Genomic DNA, 17,486 nt, shown 5'->3' with positions numbered 1-17,486 from the left:
AAACCAATTAATAAAATAGCCTGTTTGGACTAAAAATAATTGTTGTCTGAGAATACGTGAATTCAACAGTGCTAGAAAATCCCTGCCATCTGACGTAGAAGGATTTATAGGTTTAGTGGAAATTGCTTTCCCCACTGTCCAGATTAAATACTGCAGGATGATTTTTTGTATGAGTAAACATCCTTCCAATAACGATCAGACCGATAATGTCTTAAAAAGAGAAACAGGATCTACATTTAGATTTTCTTTTTCTTGTATGGACTATTTCTGGATACTAGACCTTCAGGTAACATGTTGACTGTCCATAAAATGCATTTTAGCATCTTCCTCCTGCTGTGGGGATGGATTTTATCCACTGAATGCAGAACCCACCGACAAGGAAAAGAAATACATGAGGTATACAAAAAAGGCAGGTGAGTCTCATGTTTTTATATTCAAGCAGCTACAGTTTGGATAAATGTAATGTTTTGGGTGATGATAAAATGACTAAGAGATAATTTGAGCTTGTATTTGTGGACTGTGATCTCTCAGACAAAAATATTTTCTGTCGTTTCTTTTGCCAATGAGTAAGTTTTAATGCATTTTATACTGTCAAAATCATTGTTTCTTTAAAAAAATAGGTTTCTGAAGTGTCTCAAAGTTTGAAATGGTACAAAAAAAAAGGCATTTATATTAATGGTAGTTAAATGTGATAGAATATTTACATGAAAGTGAAAATGAAATTTAGGTCCATGAGAATTGTTGCATTCACTAAAGATTAGATGGACTTGAGATTTCAGATTAAAACATTCAGAATTTGGTTTTTTGTTCCCATGTTATTTGTTTTATAGACCTTTTAAAAGGAAAAAATAAAGTCTCAGCAAGGCAATGGTTGGTTATCACGGTTATCAGAAGAGACAGAAAGAACATTCAGTATATTGTATTAATATGCTAAAATTATCTAAAACATTGTCTATTCTTTCTCTCACTCTCTCTTTCTCTCTTACAAAAAGACAATGTGATATTTTGCTCTCACTATCTTGTAGACAGCCATTTTAGGAGTATTTGAGTTGAGGAAGGGTTTTTGCTACAACTGAGTTCTGATTATTTATATTCTATTTGGGAAATAGTTGGAACTTTGTGTGAGGATTTTTATGCTCAGGCACAAAACAAGTTACACCTGGAGGAAAAAAAGACTTTTTCTTTTTTTATGTAAGAATATAGCTGACACATTTAATTTTGTTTAAATACTGTTGCTTGTGACAGACTGAACCTGTGTTGTCTCTGCTTTACTGTAGTGCTGTTCTCTAAAGACTCTGTATCATCCATACTGTAAAGTGTATAGGCATGGAAATGCAGGAATGTCACAGTCCTGAGAAATTCAAACAACTCCTATTAGCCTTCAGAAAAAACAGCTGAAAGGTGGAAGGGATGGAAAGTGCTTATTTTCCTACAGTCCCTTGTAGCAGGTGAGGGGCACCTTCCAGAGTGACTGCAGTGTCCTGATCAGTACCTGGGCATCCATGGACCATTTCAGACAGAGGAAGTGGCTTCAGCAGTGACACCACCTCCATGGAGGTATAGCTGGCAAATGGATGCAGTGCTCTCTTCATGACCAGCCCCCAGGGGATGCATTACCAGAGCCAGTATGGGTACAAGACATGCATAAAATCCCTTTTTTTGTGGAGGTTTCATGACAGTGACAGCAGAGGTGATGTGTTGGCTGTAGCAAATGAAGGGGGTGAAAAGCAAGGTGCCACCGTGTGACCTGGGAAGCATGCAGATGAGAGGAACATGCACACACAGCCATTTTCTTGCTTATCATCTTTAGGGAAAGCTCTATACTGCACTAAATGCTTAAGAGTGTCAGTGCAATGAACTGACAATATAACAAATCAAAGCAGAAAAATGTTAAAAAAGGGGTGAAAATGGAAAAGAAATACCTATTCAGTCAATTCAGGAGCTGCCCCTTCCCCTATACGTTGTATATGATGTGTAATTTTTCCAGGATTAGCCCATCGGAACGCCCTGAGGTGGTGTGGCTCTGGAGAATTGGCTCCACTGCCCTCCCAGCATGACCTCACTGGCCTGGGAGGGCATTTCTGGCCTATTTTTTCCTCAGTAGGGCACAGTGATGTTGAGGAGAGCTGATGGGGAGAGGAGCAAAGCTGGCCTGTGGCTGTAGGGTTGGTTGTCCATCAGCAGTGTCGTGCCCAGCACAGTGCCCACTTTGCCCTGTGATGGCACAGCCTGTGAGACACCCATGTAGGGTAAAAAAAGATGATTATGGCCATCCATAGGATGCCCACAGGACCTTAGGATTTCTTCCGAAGCACAAACAACAAACCCTTCTGTGCCAAACCCCTAACCTTCAATGTCAAATTCAGAACAGAATTGCAAGTATTTTTTAACTCTGGCTTCCATCTGTTTGGTCCTGTTCTGTGCTACCTTGTCTCCTCTCCATCAAGGTAATTGCAGTTGGACCAAGCCTCCACTCATCTCTGCTTACATACATTTAGGAGATAAGGCTTCTTGCATTTCTCAGTGTGGAATATTTCCCAAGCTTTGACCTGGCCATTTGGCTGTTTTCCTCTGTCCTTTTACTGCTTTTTCAGGATTGACATCAGGACTAGGTGCAGTATACAGCCCTCCAGCAGGTGCTGTATGCAGAGGTAATCCCCCTGACCTTCTGGGACTGCTGTCAGGATCTCCCAGTGGAAGATCATGCCTGCCCAACACTACCAGGCATCTGTGTATGGCAGAACACCTCATCTCAGAGGTCCAGCCAAGCCTCTTTGCTCTCATGGGGTGGTCTCTTATGTTAAGATGCTGGTTATGTAAAACAGTTTTGAAGTAGCCATGATTCCTTGGCACTTTCAATCAAAGTCCATGCCTTTTTCCATCAGAGAGTTAGACCCTGGATTCAAAAGGATCCAGAGGACGGTAACAACCTCTGCAGCAACAGAGGATGGTATATTACATCAGAAAAACTTGCAGAGAACATTACTCCTGAACATTTTGGATTTGACTCTGTTTCCCCCTCCCTTCAACACCCAGCTCTGAATGCAGGAGAAGTTAGAGTAATTGACCTCTTTACTCCTCTCTAAACACTCTTGTTTCTTGCTCCTTAAGGCTTGTGGTAAGGACCAGGATGGAAATCCATCCCTCCACTGTAGCCTTTTCCTTCTGAAGAAAGACAAAGGCCTCAGTGGAGATTGATGGGAAAATCTATTTGACATGGAAAAGGCTGTCTCCACACCACCACAGGACGCTCAGGATGGGTTGATTTGCACCCATGACCTCCCTAACCCCCAGAATCCCAACAGAACAACAAGATCATCCTCTTGCCCTAGTGCCAGGGCTCAGGGCCAGCCACCGGTGTTGGCACACGGCAGAGGCACCTGCTGTAAGGACCTGCCAGCATCCTGCTGTCTCTGACAGTCGTGTCCAGCTTTGCTCCTGATTGCCATGGTGCCGCTGATGGAGGAATACACAGGCTTTTAGCTCGTTTCTTTAGATGCTGTGTCAGTTTCTTCCAGGTGAGACTCATTTGCGCTGAACTCTGCTTTCAAATTAAAACTCACCACTGGATCTGCAGTTTTCAGCTCCAGGGTTTCTCTTCTCACCTGCCCAGATCCAGCTGAGCTCACATCCACAGCCTTCACATTCTAGAGATCTGGTGAGTGGAGTACACGGGGAGCTGCAGGGTCAGACACCTTCTCTGTCACAATATTTTTCACTGCAGGTACCCCTGTCTAGCATGAGACACAAGGGCTGTGAAGAAGAGCGAGCAGACAGGAGAGGTTTTGCCCATGAGAGTCCATGCATGCACCATAGTCTTATGAGGACTGGGTTTGCATAACATGAATTTTGAAAAAGGTCCCAAATAATTCCTTAGATAAAGCTGCTGAGGCTTTAGGACATAGTGTGACAAGAAAATGGCAAATCAATCTAGGTCAAAGTATGCAGACAGTCACAGGGAAAGCAACATAGTAGATAGCTTTATTGCATGGGACTTACTACAGAGCCCTCAAATTTTGTAATTCACTGTAAAAATGTCTGTGTGCCTGTCAAAGACTCAACTACTTATTTTTGCTAATCTCCAGGACAAATTACCTCAAAGGAATTTCACTTCAAAGAGCAGCAATATAAAAATAAAAGCTTTCTCACCTTGCAGACCCGTTCACAGTTTGCAGTCAGCCATGTGCAAAACCAACAGGGATTGCAAGGCTTTTTCTGCCTGTTGGGTTCAGGGTGCCAAAACTCCTACAGAAAGGAGCTGAATTCTGGAGCACTGGCAAGAGAGCTGTCTGCTGTTTTCCCAACTGCTCAGGCTCTTGGAAAGCCACCAGGCTTCGGAGGAGGGGGGTCACTAGAATGATGCAAAAGCTCACTAAAAGTCAAACATCATTGTGCCAACAAAAGGGCCAAAGCCTGTGCTGCTAATTAGACTTGCAGAATCTACTAGAGAGGATGAGCAACAGGGAAAGAACTGTCCTGGAGCTGAGCCATGCTGTTCTGCCAGAGCTAACTGCTGGGGGGAAAAAAAATCTCTTTTAACACTAAAATCTCCCTGGACAGCATTAACACCACCTTTCAGTCAAACAGCTCTCAAGAGAAGAGATTCCATTGTAAAAGGTCTAGAGATCATATTTGTTTAACCTTACCTGAGATTCACTTCGTGTTGTTAGTCATGCCTCTACCATTACCTGACCAGTAATTTTGTCTCACTTTTATCTCCAAATAGTAACCCATTTGCATAAACAAATCTTGCTAATGCAAGCTGTCTTTAGATCACACTTGGGGAGTGCATGGTAAGACTGTAAAATGCCTGTGAAGGCATTGCCACATTATCAGTGGTGAGGCAGATGCAGTGAGCCCACAGCTCCCAAGGCATGGCTTTCTGGGATCAGCTTGAGTTGTGTCTGGACACCACTTGCTCCAGCAGAGCTGGGTCTCAGGAGAGCAAGAGGCCAGTGTGGACTTCAGACCTGTGCAAGTGGTGTCTCTCCATCTCCCCAGTTAGTAACTTGCCTTCCCTCTCTCCATCTCCCCAGTTAGTAACTTGCCTTCCCCTTTCTTCCTTTTTTCTTCATCTCCTTCACTCCTTTTCTTTCCCTCATTCAAGGTTTCTCCTCTTCTTCAATAAGCTGTTTCTCTTTTTTTTTTTTTTCTCATCCCTTTCTTTGCCCTCTGCTTCACCTACCTATTTTTTTCCCCCCCATCCCTTGCCCCTGTCACACAAACCTGCCAAGATTTACCCTGTTGCTTTCAACTTCGTATTACTTTGTGGCTTACTTCAAAGCCTTTTCTTCCCTCCAACCATGCACCTCTTCTTTATCTTGTTATACATTAGCTTATTTTTCATTAGTGCTTTGCTCTTTCTCTCATTTGCCTTTCCACCCCTGTTGTTCTTTCAAGAAATTTCAATTGTGCATGGCTCCTTTTCTTGGACCAGCCAGAAGTGTCCCCCTCTGCTTCTCACAGCAAGTGATGATGCTTTGCAAACTCTATTTTCTACTTTCATCATTATAACCAGCCTCCTTTCACCCCTTCTAGAATTTGCCTCAGGTCCATGTGCCACACAGCTTCCTAAATTTATTAGTTTCATTGGTGGCAGAGCAGCCTCTACTGGCACTTCTGTAGCCATGTTCATACACCCAAGTACTCCTCAGCCTTACTTGGCCTCTAATGACAGAAGCTTCAGGTAACATTGCAACTTGCTCAGGATCAGCAGCTTCATGTTTTCTTCTGGCCCACCATTACTACAATGTGTTTTATGAGCTGTTGTGAGGAGACATAACAGGCTGTGTGAAGCCTAGCCAAAAAAAAAAAAAAACCAAAAAAAAAAAAAAAAACCAAACCAAAAAAAAACCAAAAAAAAAAAAAACCCAAACCAATTTGAAGATGCTGCAAGGTAATTTCTTCCCTCCTGAGTGCAAATAAATTGATTTTCTCATTGCAGAGTTGAGTTCACATCTGAAATGGTGATGGTTTTTCTTCTAAAATATGCTCAGTCACCTTCCAAACTCACTTCTGTGAAAGCACTCACAGATTTCAGAGTGAATTTCACAGTGTGATGCCATGCTTATGTACTTTCTGTCAAATTTCTTCTCCTTGCTATGCATTGTGGAAAGTCTTGAGTGACAGATTCCTGCCCACTTGCACCAAGCTACTCCTGAATTCATATGCTTGCACCATTATCACTTGGCCAACTTCTCCTTTCCCACTCTGAGAGCCCTGCTCTGCCTGCCTGGAAGGCTTCTTCACCTCCAAAATCTCTCCTCTTACTCAGCTATTTTTTCTAGCTATGGACATTGGATATGTGAGATGTGGACTTGCCTTGGTGTTGCTAACACGATTGAAATGGCTTCTGCCTGGTTTGCTGCTCTGTTCCCAATAATGCTGAACCATTGTTTGTCCTCTTGGGCACTGTGCAGCATTAAGCTGATGTTTACCCAGAAATACCACAATGACACTTCTTTAGCAGTAGCAGTTGGTTTGGAGGCCATCACTATTTTGACATCATTTCTGAAAGCAAAATGGAAAAAGTTAAAAATACAAAGTAGAAATCAATGTACACTTTTCTGAATTTGCTAGCACTGAATTGTTCTGAAGTCATGGGAATCTGCTGCAATTCTTCACCCAAAGCTCTGATTTTAACTACCTTGAATAGTTACATGTCCTCAGTAAATATTGTTTCCAGTAATTACTCTTTTATCCAAAATAATTTATAAAGCTATTGAACATCAATGATCCTATCATAGGTATCATGGGACTACACTGGGAAACGTTCTTCATGGTAAAAACTCTGCACAATTCCTCTTTTTCATGTTTTGTAATCATTCACGTGTGGGGAACTTCTTTCTGACTTCTGATTTCTTTACAAGAAGACCCTGTGAACATTCCTTTGGAATTTGTGGTACAATGTGTGATCTTGATTACTCTTGTCTACAAGGCACTAACTTTTTAGAGAAGGCCATTATTTTACAACAACTCCATGAAAGGAGGTTGTAGTGAGGTGGGCACCAGTCTCTGCTCTTAGGTAACTAGTACAGGACAAGAGGAAACAGCCTCAAGTTGCACCAGGAGAGGTTTAGATTAGATTATAGAAAAAATATTTTCGTGAGAAGGGTTGTGAAGCATTGAAACAGGCTTCCCAGGGGAGCAGTGGAGTCACCATCTCTGGAAATGCTAAAAAAACGTGGATATGGCATTTGAGGTCATGGTTTAATGATGAACATACTGGTGGTTCCAGGTTGATGGCTGGACTTGATGGTTTTTAAAGGTCTTTTCCAAATTAAATGTTTCCATATTTCTAAAGGGCATAATATCCTTCAAGAAAACTCTTCTTCAATACATACTATATTTATCTGGTGTCTACTTCTGGTGGTTTTTGCTATCTTTGTAGCTAATTAGTCCAGTGGAACAGTCAGTAGCTTTTTAGAGTCCCAAAGAAGTTGAAAGCTGCCATCTTCCGGTCCTGTGTCACCATTGACTATTTATTCAACAGTTTCTTACTTGGCTTTCTTCTGGGTAAATGCCTGTTGACTTGTTACTGTTCAATCCATTTACTTTAAATCTATCTCTGCTCCTGTGCCAAGATGAATATTTCTTAACGTTGCCCCAACAGCAGAATTGTTACAATTATGCTTTTTCTGTTCTATTCTATTACAATTAAAAATTTTTTGCCTACTTATTCCCCATTCATCATTTATACATTTATTTCTCCATATTCCACGCAGTTCTTAGTGCTATCTTTTCTTGCAGTTTGTCGTATAGGCATCAGACCTTTTCTCTAACACATTGTGGCTTTGCATTGGGACCCTAGGTCCCCAGATGCCTGTTTCTCTTTCAAGCGTGCCCTCATGCCTGAGTTTTATAGTTCTGTCATCTGTCCTACTATTGAAAACATTGACCAGCTGTTTCCAGGATGAAATCTGTGAAATGTTGTTTAGTGTCTCTCAGCAGCAGCAAATTAATGGCATCACATTAGCCCAGGTACTTCAGACATGTTCAAAGTCACAGCTTCATCTCAACCCTATTTCCCTTGTTTAGTAATGAAATACTAAAAACCTCACTTAAATCTACTTTTCCTCCTGCTTACACTAAGGCAGCCAGTTACACCATCAGACAGGACATTAGACTGGTTTGACGTCAATTATTGCAAAGATTCACATTGACTGATCTTTATAATCTCATTATTCCCTGGGGTGGGGGGCGGGACAAACCAATGGATCACTTGAGTTTGTCAATTTATTTTCGTATCTCAAAGCTCCAACCTCCTTCTTTTGTACCCTTCTTAAAACCAGGTATTGTTTTCACCCTCACGCTCTCCCAGGGGCATCACCCACCTCTGAGGAATCCTTGGAGGTGGTGGCTTACAGCTCAGAGTCTGTAGCAGCTGGTACTCCCACTGCTCCTGGGGTAATGTCATCAGCCTCTGCTGACTTAAATACCTCAAACTATCTAAATACTCCTTTAAATGTCCTTCCCTGATCTACACTGTGCTGTGCTTGCAAGTCAGCTTTTCTTCTGAGACTGGGTCAGACATGAAACCTTCCAGCATGTTCTGCATTGCCCCATTAGTTCTCCCCTTCCCTTCATCTGCTTCTCTTTCTTACTTGGCTGAGTCCTGGCACCACGCCTGCCTCCTCCTAGCTGGCAGGATGGGCCCTCTGCTTCCTCCAATTCTTCCTTTCAACATATGTAACACCACATTCAACAAACACCCATGCACTGGATGCAATTGCTGCAACATAGGGGCACTTCCACTTTTGCAATATCAGGTTCAGTGTCAGGACCTCAGGTGGCACAACTTTTCTGTGAGTTATCAATATGTGTATGTATGTTCCCTTTTTTTCATATGTGTGTGTATGTTCCCTTTTTTTCTTTAGTCAGTGTTTATGTCCAGGCAAAGAGCAAAAGAAGTGCAACATTTAAAGGGTGCATGAATGTCTCCTGCTTATTTTGGAGTCTGAGACTGACCTGTATTCAAATAAGAATGGACTAAAATGGGGTTCTCATTGAATTTTCTGTATCACTCAAAAAAAAGATGGTAGAAGACCTCAGAATCCCACAGTTTCTCAGACTTCTAATGTAAAGACCAAAAATACTGCTATTTCCCCCTTTCTTTTCATATATTTAACGCTATATATTATGATAGCAATGTATCACCTTTCTTCACAATCTTTAAACCTACTAATCATAAGGACACATAGTCCAAAATAATTACAAACAAATAAGGGCTTGACAAATGCCAAAAACCCCCAACAAAAACATGTCATGATAAATTTTCCTCAGTTCTTAGAGTCTTGTTTACAGCTCATGGCTTTGCATGTCTCTCAATTTGAGTACAAATTAGTGGGTTTCTATCCTACATTATCCCTGGGTAATTAATGTTGCACAGTGGATCATGTCTGGTGAAGTGCATGTCACCAGGTAAAAGCAGTTTCCTCCCATTTCAATTTTGCTCTTTTCTCCCTCAGGTGCTGGGTGGGTTTTCTTCCCATTTAGCTGCCTCACTTTTCCTCCCCCTGCAAAGCTCTTCTCTGGGCTCTGGATGACTTCTCAGTCTTCACCTGGACCTGCTGCACCACCTATCCACCAGCATCTCCTGCTTGCTGAGAAGCCTTCCCAATTCATTTGCAAGCCATAAGGCATTCTATGGAGGAACTTTCTGTGAACTCCCCACTCCAAACACTCTTTTTTCCTTTGGAACATAGGCTGGGAAGTTCTTTAGCCCAGCAAGGCTCACATGTCTCCAGGAGCAGGACATTATCTCTGTCCAGCACCACTCTGTGGTGAGGGGACACCACTACTCATGAAGGGCTGTCCAGGCTCTCTTTGCCTCAGGAGTCATCCCACAAAATGATGAGGCACTGTTTGAGTCTGATGCCTCTTCTCTCTTCTCTTCTCTTCTCTTCTCTTCTCTTCTCTTCTCTTCTCTTCTCTTCTCTTCTCTTCTCTTCTCTTCTCTTCTCTTCTCTTCTCTTCTCTTCTCTTCTCTTCTCTTCTCTTCTCTTCTCTTCTCTTCTCTTCTCTTCTCTTCCCTTCTCTTCCCTTCCCTTCCCTTCCCTTCCCTTCCCTTCCCTTCCCTTCCCTTCCCTTCCCTTCCCTTCCCTTCCCTTCCCTTCCCTTCCCTTCCCTTCCCTTCCCTTCCCTTCCCTTCCCTTCCCTTCCCTTCCCTTCCCTTCCCTTCCCTTCCCTTCCCTTCCCTTCCCTTCCCTTCCCTTCCCTTCCCTTCCCTTCCCTTCCCTTCCCTTCCCTTCCCTTCCCTTCCCTTCCCTTCCCTTCCCTTCCCTTCCCTTCCCTTCCCTTCCCTTCCCTTCCCTTCCCTTCCCTTCCCTTCCCTTCCCTTCCCTTCCCTTCCCTTCCCTTCTCTGTTCCTTCTGATATCTTCTATTATTACCCAATGTTTATCTTCCCTCCCCACCTCTGCCCATCCAGCCTCTTTTCTTCTCAGTCTCACCCAAAGCACAGGCACTGTTGCAGATCCCAGCTCCCTTTGTCTCTGCCCTACTTTTTCCCTGCAGGAACCTCCTGTATGTTTGTGCCAACAACCCCCAGTTCCTTTTGCTTCTCCCCCATTCCCTAAACCAGCATTCCCCAGTCTGGTTTTGGCCTTTAACAGGATGCTAATGTATTAACCCCAGTCAATAACTGGTCATAAAACAGGGAGATCAAAGCCAAATATGTAGGCATTTAATAGGTATTTAATAAGATTTTTACACTTCTAACAGATCTAACCAATACACCTTTGTCAATCCCATGTTCATCCTGCCAAGACTTTGCTCCCTGTGGAGACTTGTGCTGCCTCCACTGCCCTCTCCTGCCTCGTCCAGATGTAATTTGATGGGAAGACCAAGCAGAACGTGGGTGCTGGCATTCCCTTGCCCATCATGGCATGACGTGTGTGCAGCACAGCAGGCGCAGGATGGAGGCACAGCACAAGCTGCCCACCCTGCTCACTCAGGGATGGGGGGGCCCAGAGCTGAGTGCCATGGCATGGCTGGCGGCCACGAGGGACTTGTATCACCTTCTTTACTTTTTGCTGGAAACTGGCTCAACAAGCTCCATATCCCCCGTTGCCTTCCATCAGTGGCAAGGAGGTCTGTGGATCAACTGATCTGTGAGATTATAGGTGGGGAATGTATGTTGCAGAAGTAACTGCAAACTAAAATGCTATGGTGGGTAATGACCTCTCGCACATTTGTTTTGGTTGCTTCCAAAAGATCTTATTTCCAAGATGAAGAATGAAGAACACTGTGGGGTTTGGGGTGCATATTGTAAGTGTGGATCTGACATTCCTCTGACACGTGTCCTGTGAAGTTGGGCATTTGGAAATGCTTGCTGGGACCTTTAGATGTCAGGGTTGGACTGTTTCTTCTGGAAATTAGACACTGTTAACCCTAACCCTGCAACCTTTTTTGCTGTGTTGGAGTGGCTATTAGAGCAATAGGAAACATCATGCTTTAAAATACAAAAAGGGTAACTGCCTGTTGCCTTGTGTCTGTAGCAGTAGTGATCAAAATCTGGATTGGCTGATTTTCTTCCCCAGCTATCCTACACTTCAGCCACATCATTGCCTCCCAGCCCCAGCAAGCCTCAGACTCTGGGGCAGAGGCATCTCAAGATCCCTTGAAGCAGGGGGTACATCTGGGGCAATAACAAGGACTTTGAAGAGCTTGCATCACCCCAGCTGCCCTCAGGGGCCCGAGAGCTGCTCTAGCAATGCACAAGGAGCACTGTGAGTAAATGCCACTCTGCTCCACTTGTTGCTTTTTCACAAAGTATCTCTGTGACCTTCATGAGACATGAAATGCCTTTTGGCATTGTAGCTGCTAGGAGATAAGTATTAACATTGTGGGGGAGGAAAAAAAGGGTTGTTCATTATTCAGTATATTTTACCTTGGGAATAATTGTTTAGTTTTAAGGAGCCTGTCATCCCAGTGAAAGCAGGAGGGACACTCACAGGCAGTTGTGCTGAGCAATCTGTGCACAATGTCTGGGCTGAATCTCCTGGCTGAGGCTGTCATCCACAAACACCCAGCAACAGCAGAAGCCACAGCAGCTTTCCATTGATTCACAGCCCAGACAGGCAGGGTAATGGGGTGCCACGATGGAGCTGCCATTGATCCCTGAGCCAGCAGAGGACTCCCCAGGAACCAGAACAGAAAAGGTATTTACTGAGTAGAAAGAAATGGGGCTTCAAATTGGAGTAACAGGGTAACAGGTAAAAATGTTCTGCTGCCACAGAGCTGTGGCAAGGGGAACAGGACTGGCAAAAAGAAGCAAAATACCCAAACCAAAGCTCAAATGAACACAGTACTCTGCAGTGGATGGAGCACGGGGGACATTTTATGCTTGTCTGTGGCAGGGAAATAAAGTTAACTTTAGAGGAGAGAGAGGAACACCTGGAGGAAATAAAAGAAAGCACCCAGGGTTGCTGAGTGCAGAGGATGGGGAAAAGTTGGCCACAAATCCTTGATGGCCATGCCTTGAAGTCTCCCTTGACAAGCAGAATAGGGACAGGGCCACCATGAAGCATTAGATAAGACCTACAAGGGAAATGAAAATTAGAAATTGCAAGAACATGGCCTGCTTCATCCCTGTTCAAACACCAGCATTATTCCTGAACAGCCAAGAGTTTACTAGGGCACTTAAAGTCATGTAAATAGGTCAGCTTGTTGCCAGAATCTGCTTATCCCCAAAACACAAGAAGTTATTTCCTGACAGCCAGCAGATGAGAAGCAGGCAGCAGTGAGACATATCAGAGTGTCTCAGAAGGCAGAAGGCTCCACAAAGTGCATTTTGCATTTGCAAGTGTTTTGCTTTGTGATGCCCAGGTCCAAGCAGTGCCACAGAAGCTGCTTCTTTTAATGGCAATGGTGTTGCATGGCCCAAAGACCCCCCCAAACACTCATATGCCTGTGCACTTATTCCTAGAATTCCTCTGGGAAACACAGAGTAGATCCTGGAAAAAAAAATCCTACTCTTCCAGTTCTTCACTTCAGGGTGAGTCAGTACTACAGCCCCATGTGCCCATTCCTGACCTGGTTGTCTGCTTCTCTGTGGCAGCAGCAGGATGAATTTCCCTCCCATACTATTGGCTTTTGGAATGCTCCCAGCCCAGAAAAGAACTGTCTCACAAGGCCTGGGCTTCCTCCACTACACACCAAAGGGACAATGGTGCTCAGGTGCTGTCAACCATTACTGCAAAAAGTTTTGCCACTCTAAGTCTCTACAGAGGGATTTGAAATGTATGCTAATGGGCAAAAAGCCTCATTAGCAGAGTTGATTTGAGTTAGTGTTTATTACATAGAGAAGCTCATTTTTTTACTTTTAGTTAAAGATGACTTAGAACTGTTAATTGTTTAAAATGTTACTTTTGCTCAAGCTAGCACTTACATGGCCAAAAGCAATATTCTTGCCTTTAATGATTAAATAAAATATTGGCCAAAGACCTGACAAGACCTTTCTTGACAGCCAGATGGGAGAGGTATGAAGCCAGAAACAATTTGTTGGTTTTTTTTCTTCCCCCCCACCACCCTCCAAAATAATTTGAAAATCTTTTCTTGTGAACAGACAGTGAAAATAGTCTGGTCTGGAGGTGTAATGGCTGTGCCCTCAAGGGTAGCTGCTGTCTCCAAAGCCCCTGGTGTTGCCAGCCAAGGCTGGGCAGGTGGGACCTGAGCTGCCTGCTTGGGTACTTTGCCAGACAGTCAAAAAGAGAGGTGTCTCACCTTACAAAAATAATTTTTACCTTGTCTCCACTGTGAGCCCGAGCATCCCTATCCTCCCCATCCTCTGCCATGCCCAGCCTGACACCCGCCTTTGGTGAAAGGCTGCAAAAGAAGGTAAGCACCATTTCTCACATGTGACAGAAGGTAAAGCTGCGGGGATCCGGTGCCTCCCTCCTGACATCCTCTCCCGCCTGCCTGTGCCCACCTGTCTCAGCTCTCCCTTTTCCCGTTGTTCCTGCAGCCGGCCGCAGCGGCAGCGACGGGAAGCCCACGGCGAGGCGCACAAGCAGGGCAGGTAAGCAGGGCCCTCAGGAGGCCGCTGCAGGCCCGGGCCGTGGCTGGGCTGGGCAGGGGAGGGGGGCCCGCTCGGACGAGCCAGTGATTTGTGGAAGCAAACAAACTTCACAACTTTTGTGAAAGTTGTAAAGCTGGTATGTTTATTACAGCGCTGGACGCATGTGGGAATCGTTCTCCTGAAATGACATGCGTACCGCTGGGAACTCCAGATCCCCTTTTATCTCTCTTTCAAATACGTGTGCATACAATTTCACAATAAATTCATACATATTCATTTTACTGATTTTGCGTGACACTTGCTGCTAATTTTTCTTTATCAGAAAGAACTCTTGGATCAGGTTGCCCTGCTCTGTCTGCCCCCCCGCCTTATCTCTTGTCTTTCGGCTGAAGCAGTCTCTCCAAGCACAGGCCCTTTGCAAGAGCTGGCAGTCAGATTAAACAGCAAGCTACAGACTTAACTCAAAGATGTACATTTCACCTAAATCAAAATAGATTTCTACTCTGGAAAATTTCCACTCTGCCTCACCAGCTGTCTGTAGGTGTTAGCCATACCTTTAGCGGGGTCCAGCAGGCCCCAGAGGAAGCCCCCCTGCCTGACACCCTCACGGGGCTGGGGCATGAGGCCACGGCCAGTTGCCACATCCCCTCAGGCTCCGTGTGGTGCAGTGTCAGTGGATGCCTTCCCTCCAAGAATCCCTTCTGGATTCCTTCCCTCCAAGAGCCCTTCCATGGGCTCTCCATCATGCCACTTGTTCTTTGCACTTCCACTGGCAGGGAGAAAGCACCTTTCTGAGCACTGTCAAACCTGCTCTCAAAGGTTTGCTTTCTGAGCACTGTCAAACCTGCTCTCAGAGGTTTGCTTTCTGAGCACTGTCAAACCTGCTCTCAAAGGTTTGCTTTCTGAGCACTGTCAAACCTGCTCTCAGAGGTTTGCTTTGCCCCTGGCCTCTGCCTCGGACAGGCATAAACCTTCCCTAATGTGCACTCACAGGTCTTTCAGAAGCCAGACTAAACCTCAAGCAGAAGCAGGGGCCAGCTTTTAAAGTGCCTGAGGGATAATTCATGACTAGAACTCACTGATGGAAGTAGACAACTCAAACCTCTTAGCAATTACTGAACTTAGTCTAAGCATCTTTCTTTGAAGTCCGGATAAAGGATTTGTGAGAGGAGTCGCTGTCAACACCGCTGGCCTCTGTTAGGAGATTGTTGTATTGGCTTCTTGTACAACTTTCAACAAGTCTTTGAGAAGCCCAGCATGGCTAAGCAGTCTCATTTATGAGAAACTTTATCCCAGGAACTTTTGCTTCATCAAGTTTCTTTGTCAGCCGGTTTTCCTTTAATTTACTACTTACTTGTCTTGCGTATATTCAGATGAGTGCCTCTCTGAATGTGCCACCTTTTCTAAAATTAAGAGCCAGCAAAACCTTTCCTCCTTTTTTTGAGCCCTCCTGCCACCCAAGTGGCTCATTCTGAGGGCAGCAAAGGCTTCCCCTACACAAGGGAGCAACCAAGGAGCTGCTGCCATCACCATCCCAGCCACAGCACTGGGGCACTGAACAGCAGTTTGCATTTTGGTGTGGAAGGGAATCAGAGCCTCCTCTGTCCAGCATTCGGTGCAGCTCCAACAGCTTCTGGAATTACCCTCCCAGGCTCTTTAATGCTCAGAGACCTCCCAGGCCTGTAATGCTGCTTTTTATCCTTGATGGAAATCTGGGGCAGAAGCTAATAATTTTATCCCAAGTTAGGGAATGGCCTGCCTCCTGGCCTGCTTCCCAGACCGTCTCCATTTTGTTCCTGGGCAACAGCCAGTAGCTTATTTGATATATTGTTTCCCTAATTCCTGGCCTCACACTCCATCATAACTCAATGTCAGGAATGCCTCCTCCTTTCCACTTATTCACACATGTTGTTCCTCCAGCCCACACATTTTAATGACTGTCCCCAAACTGCAGAGAGAATTTTACAGGGACAAAAAGCCAGCAAACAAATGTTTTCTCAGTGCTAAAATTATCACAGGTGCCCAAACTGCACGCTGAGTGCAGGAATCAGTTTTTATTGACATTCTGCCAACCACTGCCACAATCACAGGCTCATGCTCTAAGGGGTGGATGTTCTGAGGAGTAAATGGAGTGAAACAAGCGCGTGTTCTCACAGGCACTGGCCAGGGCTCATAGCTGTGCTTCTCTCCTCCTGGTAGCCCAATCTTAAAACGAAGCCCTGACATCACCAAATCTCCCCTGACGAAGTCAGAGCAGCTGCTGCGAATAGATGACCATGACTTCAGCATGAGACCAGGTTTTGGAGGTATGAAATATGCACATTTGTCACTGGTCCTGTTTTACACTGTCACTCCTTTATTCTGTAACATTTACAGCACTGAAGAAGCAGATTGGCTCTTCTGTCTCTAATTTCTGTTCTTTTGAGTTGTGAATTCATGGCACTCTCGGGGGAATGGAGGTTCAGTGAAATAGCCTTCTGGATGAGCAAAAAGCATAGGCATGGAAATGTGATTAACAGGCAATATATTAATCCTATTGCTCAGTGATACTTTCCTTTGATGAAAATCTGCAAATACACCTTATGTTTATACCTGGATAGTGTGGGACATTCTAAGTTTTTGTCTTAGTATGGCCATACATGTGCGTAATCATGATGTACCACTTTTACCTCAATTCTAACCCAAAATAAAATATTTTGACTGTGTTAATGCTTGCTCACAGTTTGGTGGCTGTGTGCTAGAGCAACCAAAGCTTTCAGGGAAATGGATGGAGAACACACTTTCTTTCAGCCCATCGGATTAGAGAATGTTGTAATTTATCTACCCTTTCTGGCTGACAGATGGTCATTCAAATCCAGGATACTATTATATACTCTGATGAAAGAAGATTTTATCACTAAATGCTCAATATGCCAAATACCAGCATGTTCAATTAATTTAAAAACATTTCAGTTTCACAGCAGTTCACAAATGTGAGCATTATTTTATTTGACAGCTCTCCTGGACTGTAATTGCCAGAGGTATATGAGAGATTGGTCAAAGCCTGGAGGAGGGAAAAAAGTTCAGAATCCCTATTACATGGGGTCACAGCTGGACCCTTCCCCTCAGGAGCCTCAGGCTCAGTGGCACATGCCTGTGTCCTGCTATGTATCCCCTCCTGTCACCCTTTCTTTTCCACAGCTTTCATGGATGTTATTAGCCTGCAAGGAGAGCAAAAGTGAGGAAAAATCTCCCACACTCCCTTAGTTGTGCCACCTCTGGCCTCTCTGTGAATGGATCCTCTTCCAGTAATCTGTCTTGCCAGTCCTGGACTCAAGCACTAGAGCTAAAAACAATTAAAGTTGCTTTTAAATCTTGAAGGAACACATGTAGGATAACACAATAAAAAGAGAAAATTATTCTTGGGTCAGTCTTATTACTGACTTTAATTGTTATTAGGAGATTTTTGTTGTAAATTCCAATAATTT

General features: G+C 44.3%; 1 protein-coding gene across 1 annotated transcript in view; it reads left to right on the top strand.

Moving 5' to 3' along the window:
• The first annotated feature begins 291 nt into the window (after positions 1-291).
• Positions 292-17,486, top strand: part of GABRR1 (gamma-aminobutyric acid type A receptor subunit rho1) — a 30,682-nt gene continuing 13,487 nt past the window's right edge. The window contains exons 1-3 of the mRNA XM_063150644.1: positions 292-413; positions 13,966-14,019; positions 16,219-16,325. Coding sequence (XP_063006714.1) covers positions 292-413; positions 13,966-14,019; positions 16,219-16,325 — 283 coding nt within the window. The remainder of the gene's footprint in view (positions 414-13,965; positions 14,020-16,218; positions 16,326-17,486) is intronic.

This window comes from Melospiza melodia, chromosome 3 (genome assembly GCF_035770615.1).
Source record: "Melospiza melodia melodia isolate bMelMel2 chromosome 3, bMelMel2.pri, whole genome shotgun sequence".
NCBI lineage: Eukaryota > Metazoa > Chordata > Aves > Passeriformes > Passerellidae > Melospiza > Melospiza melodia.
Note: the sequence above shows the minus strand (reverse complement) of the source record. Positions and strands in the feature narration are given on the sequence as shown.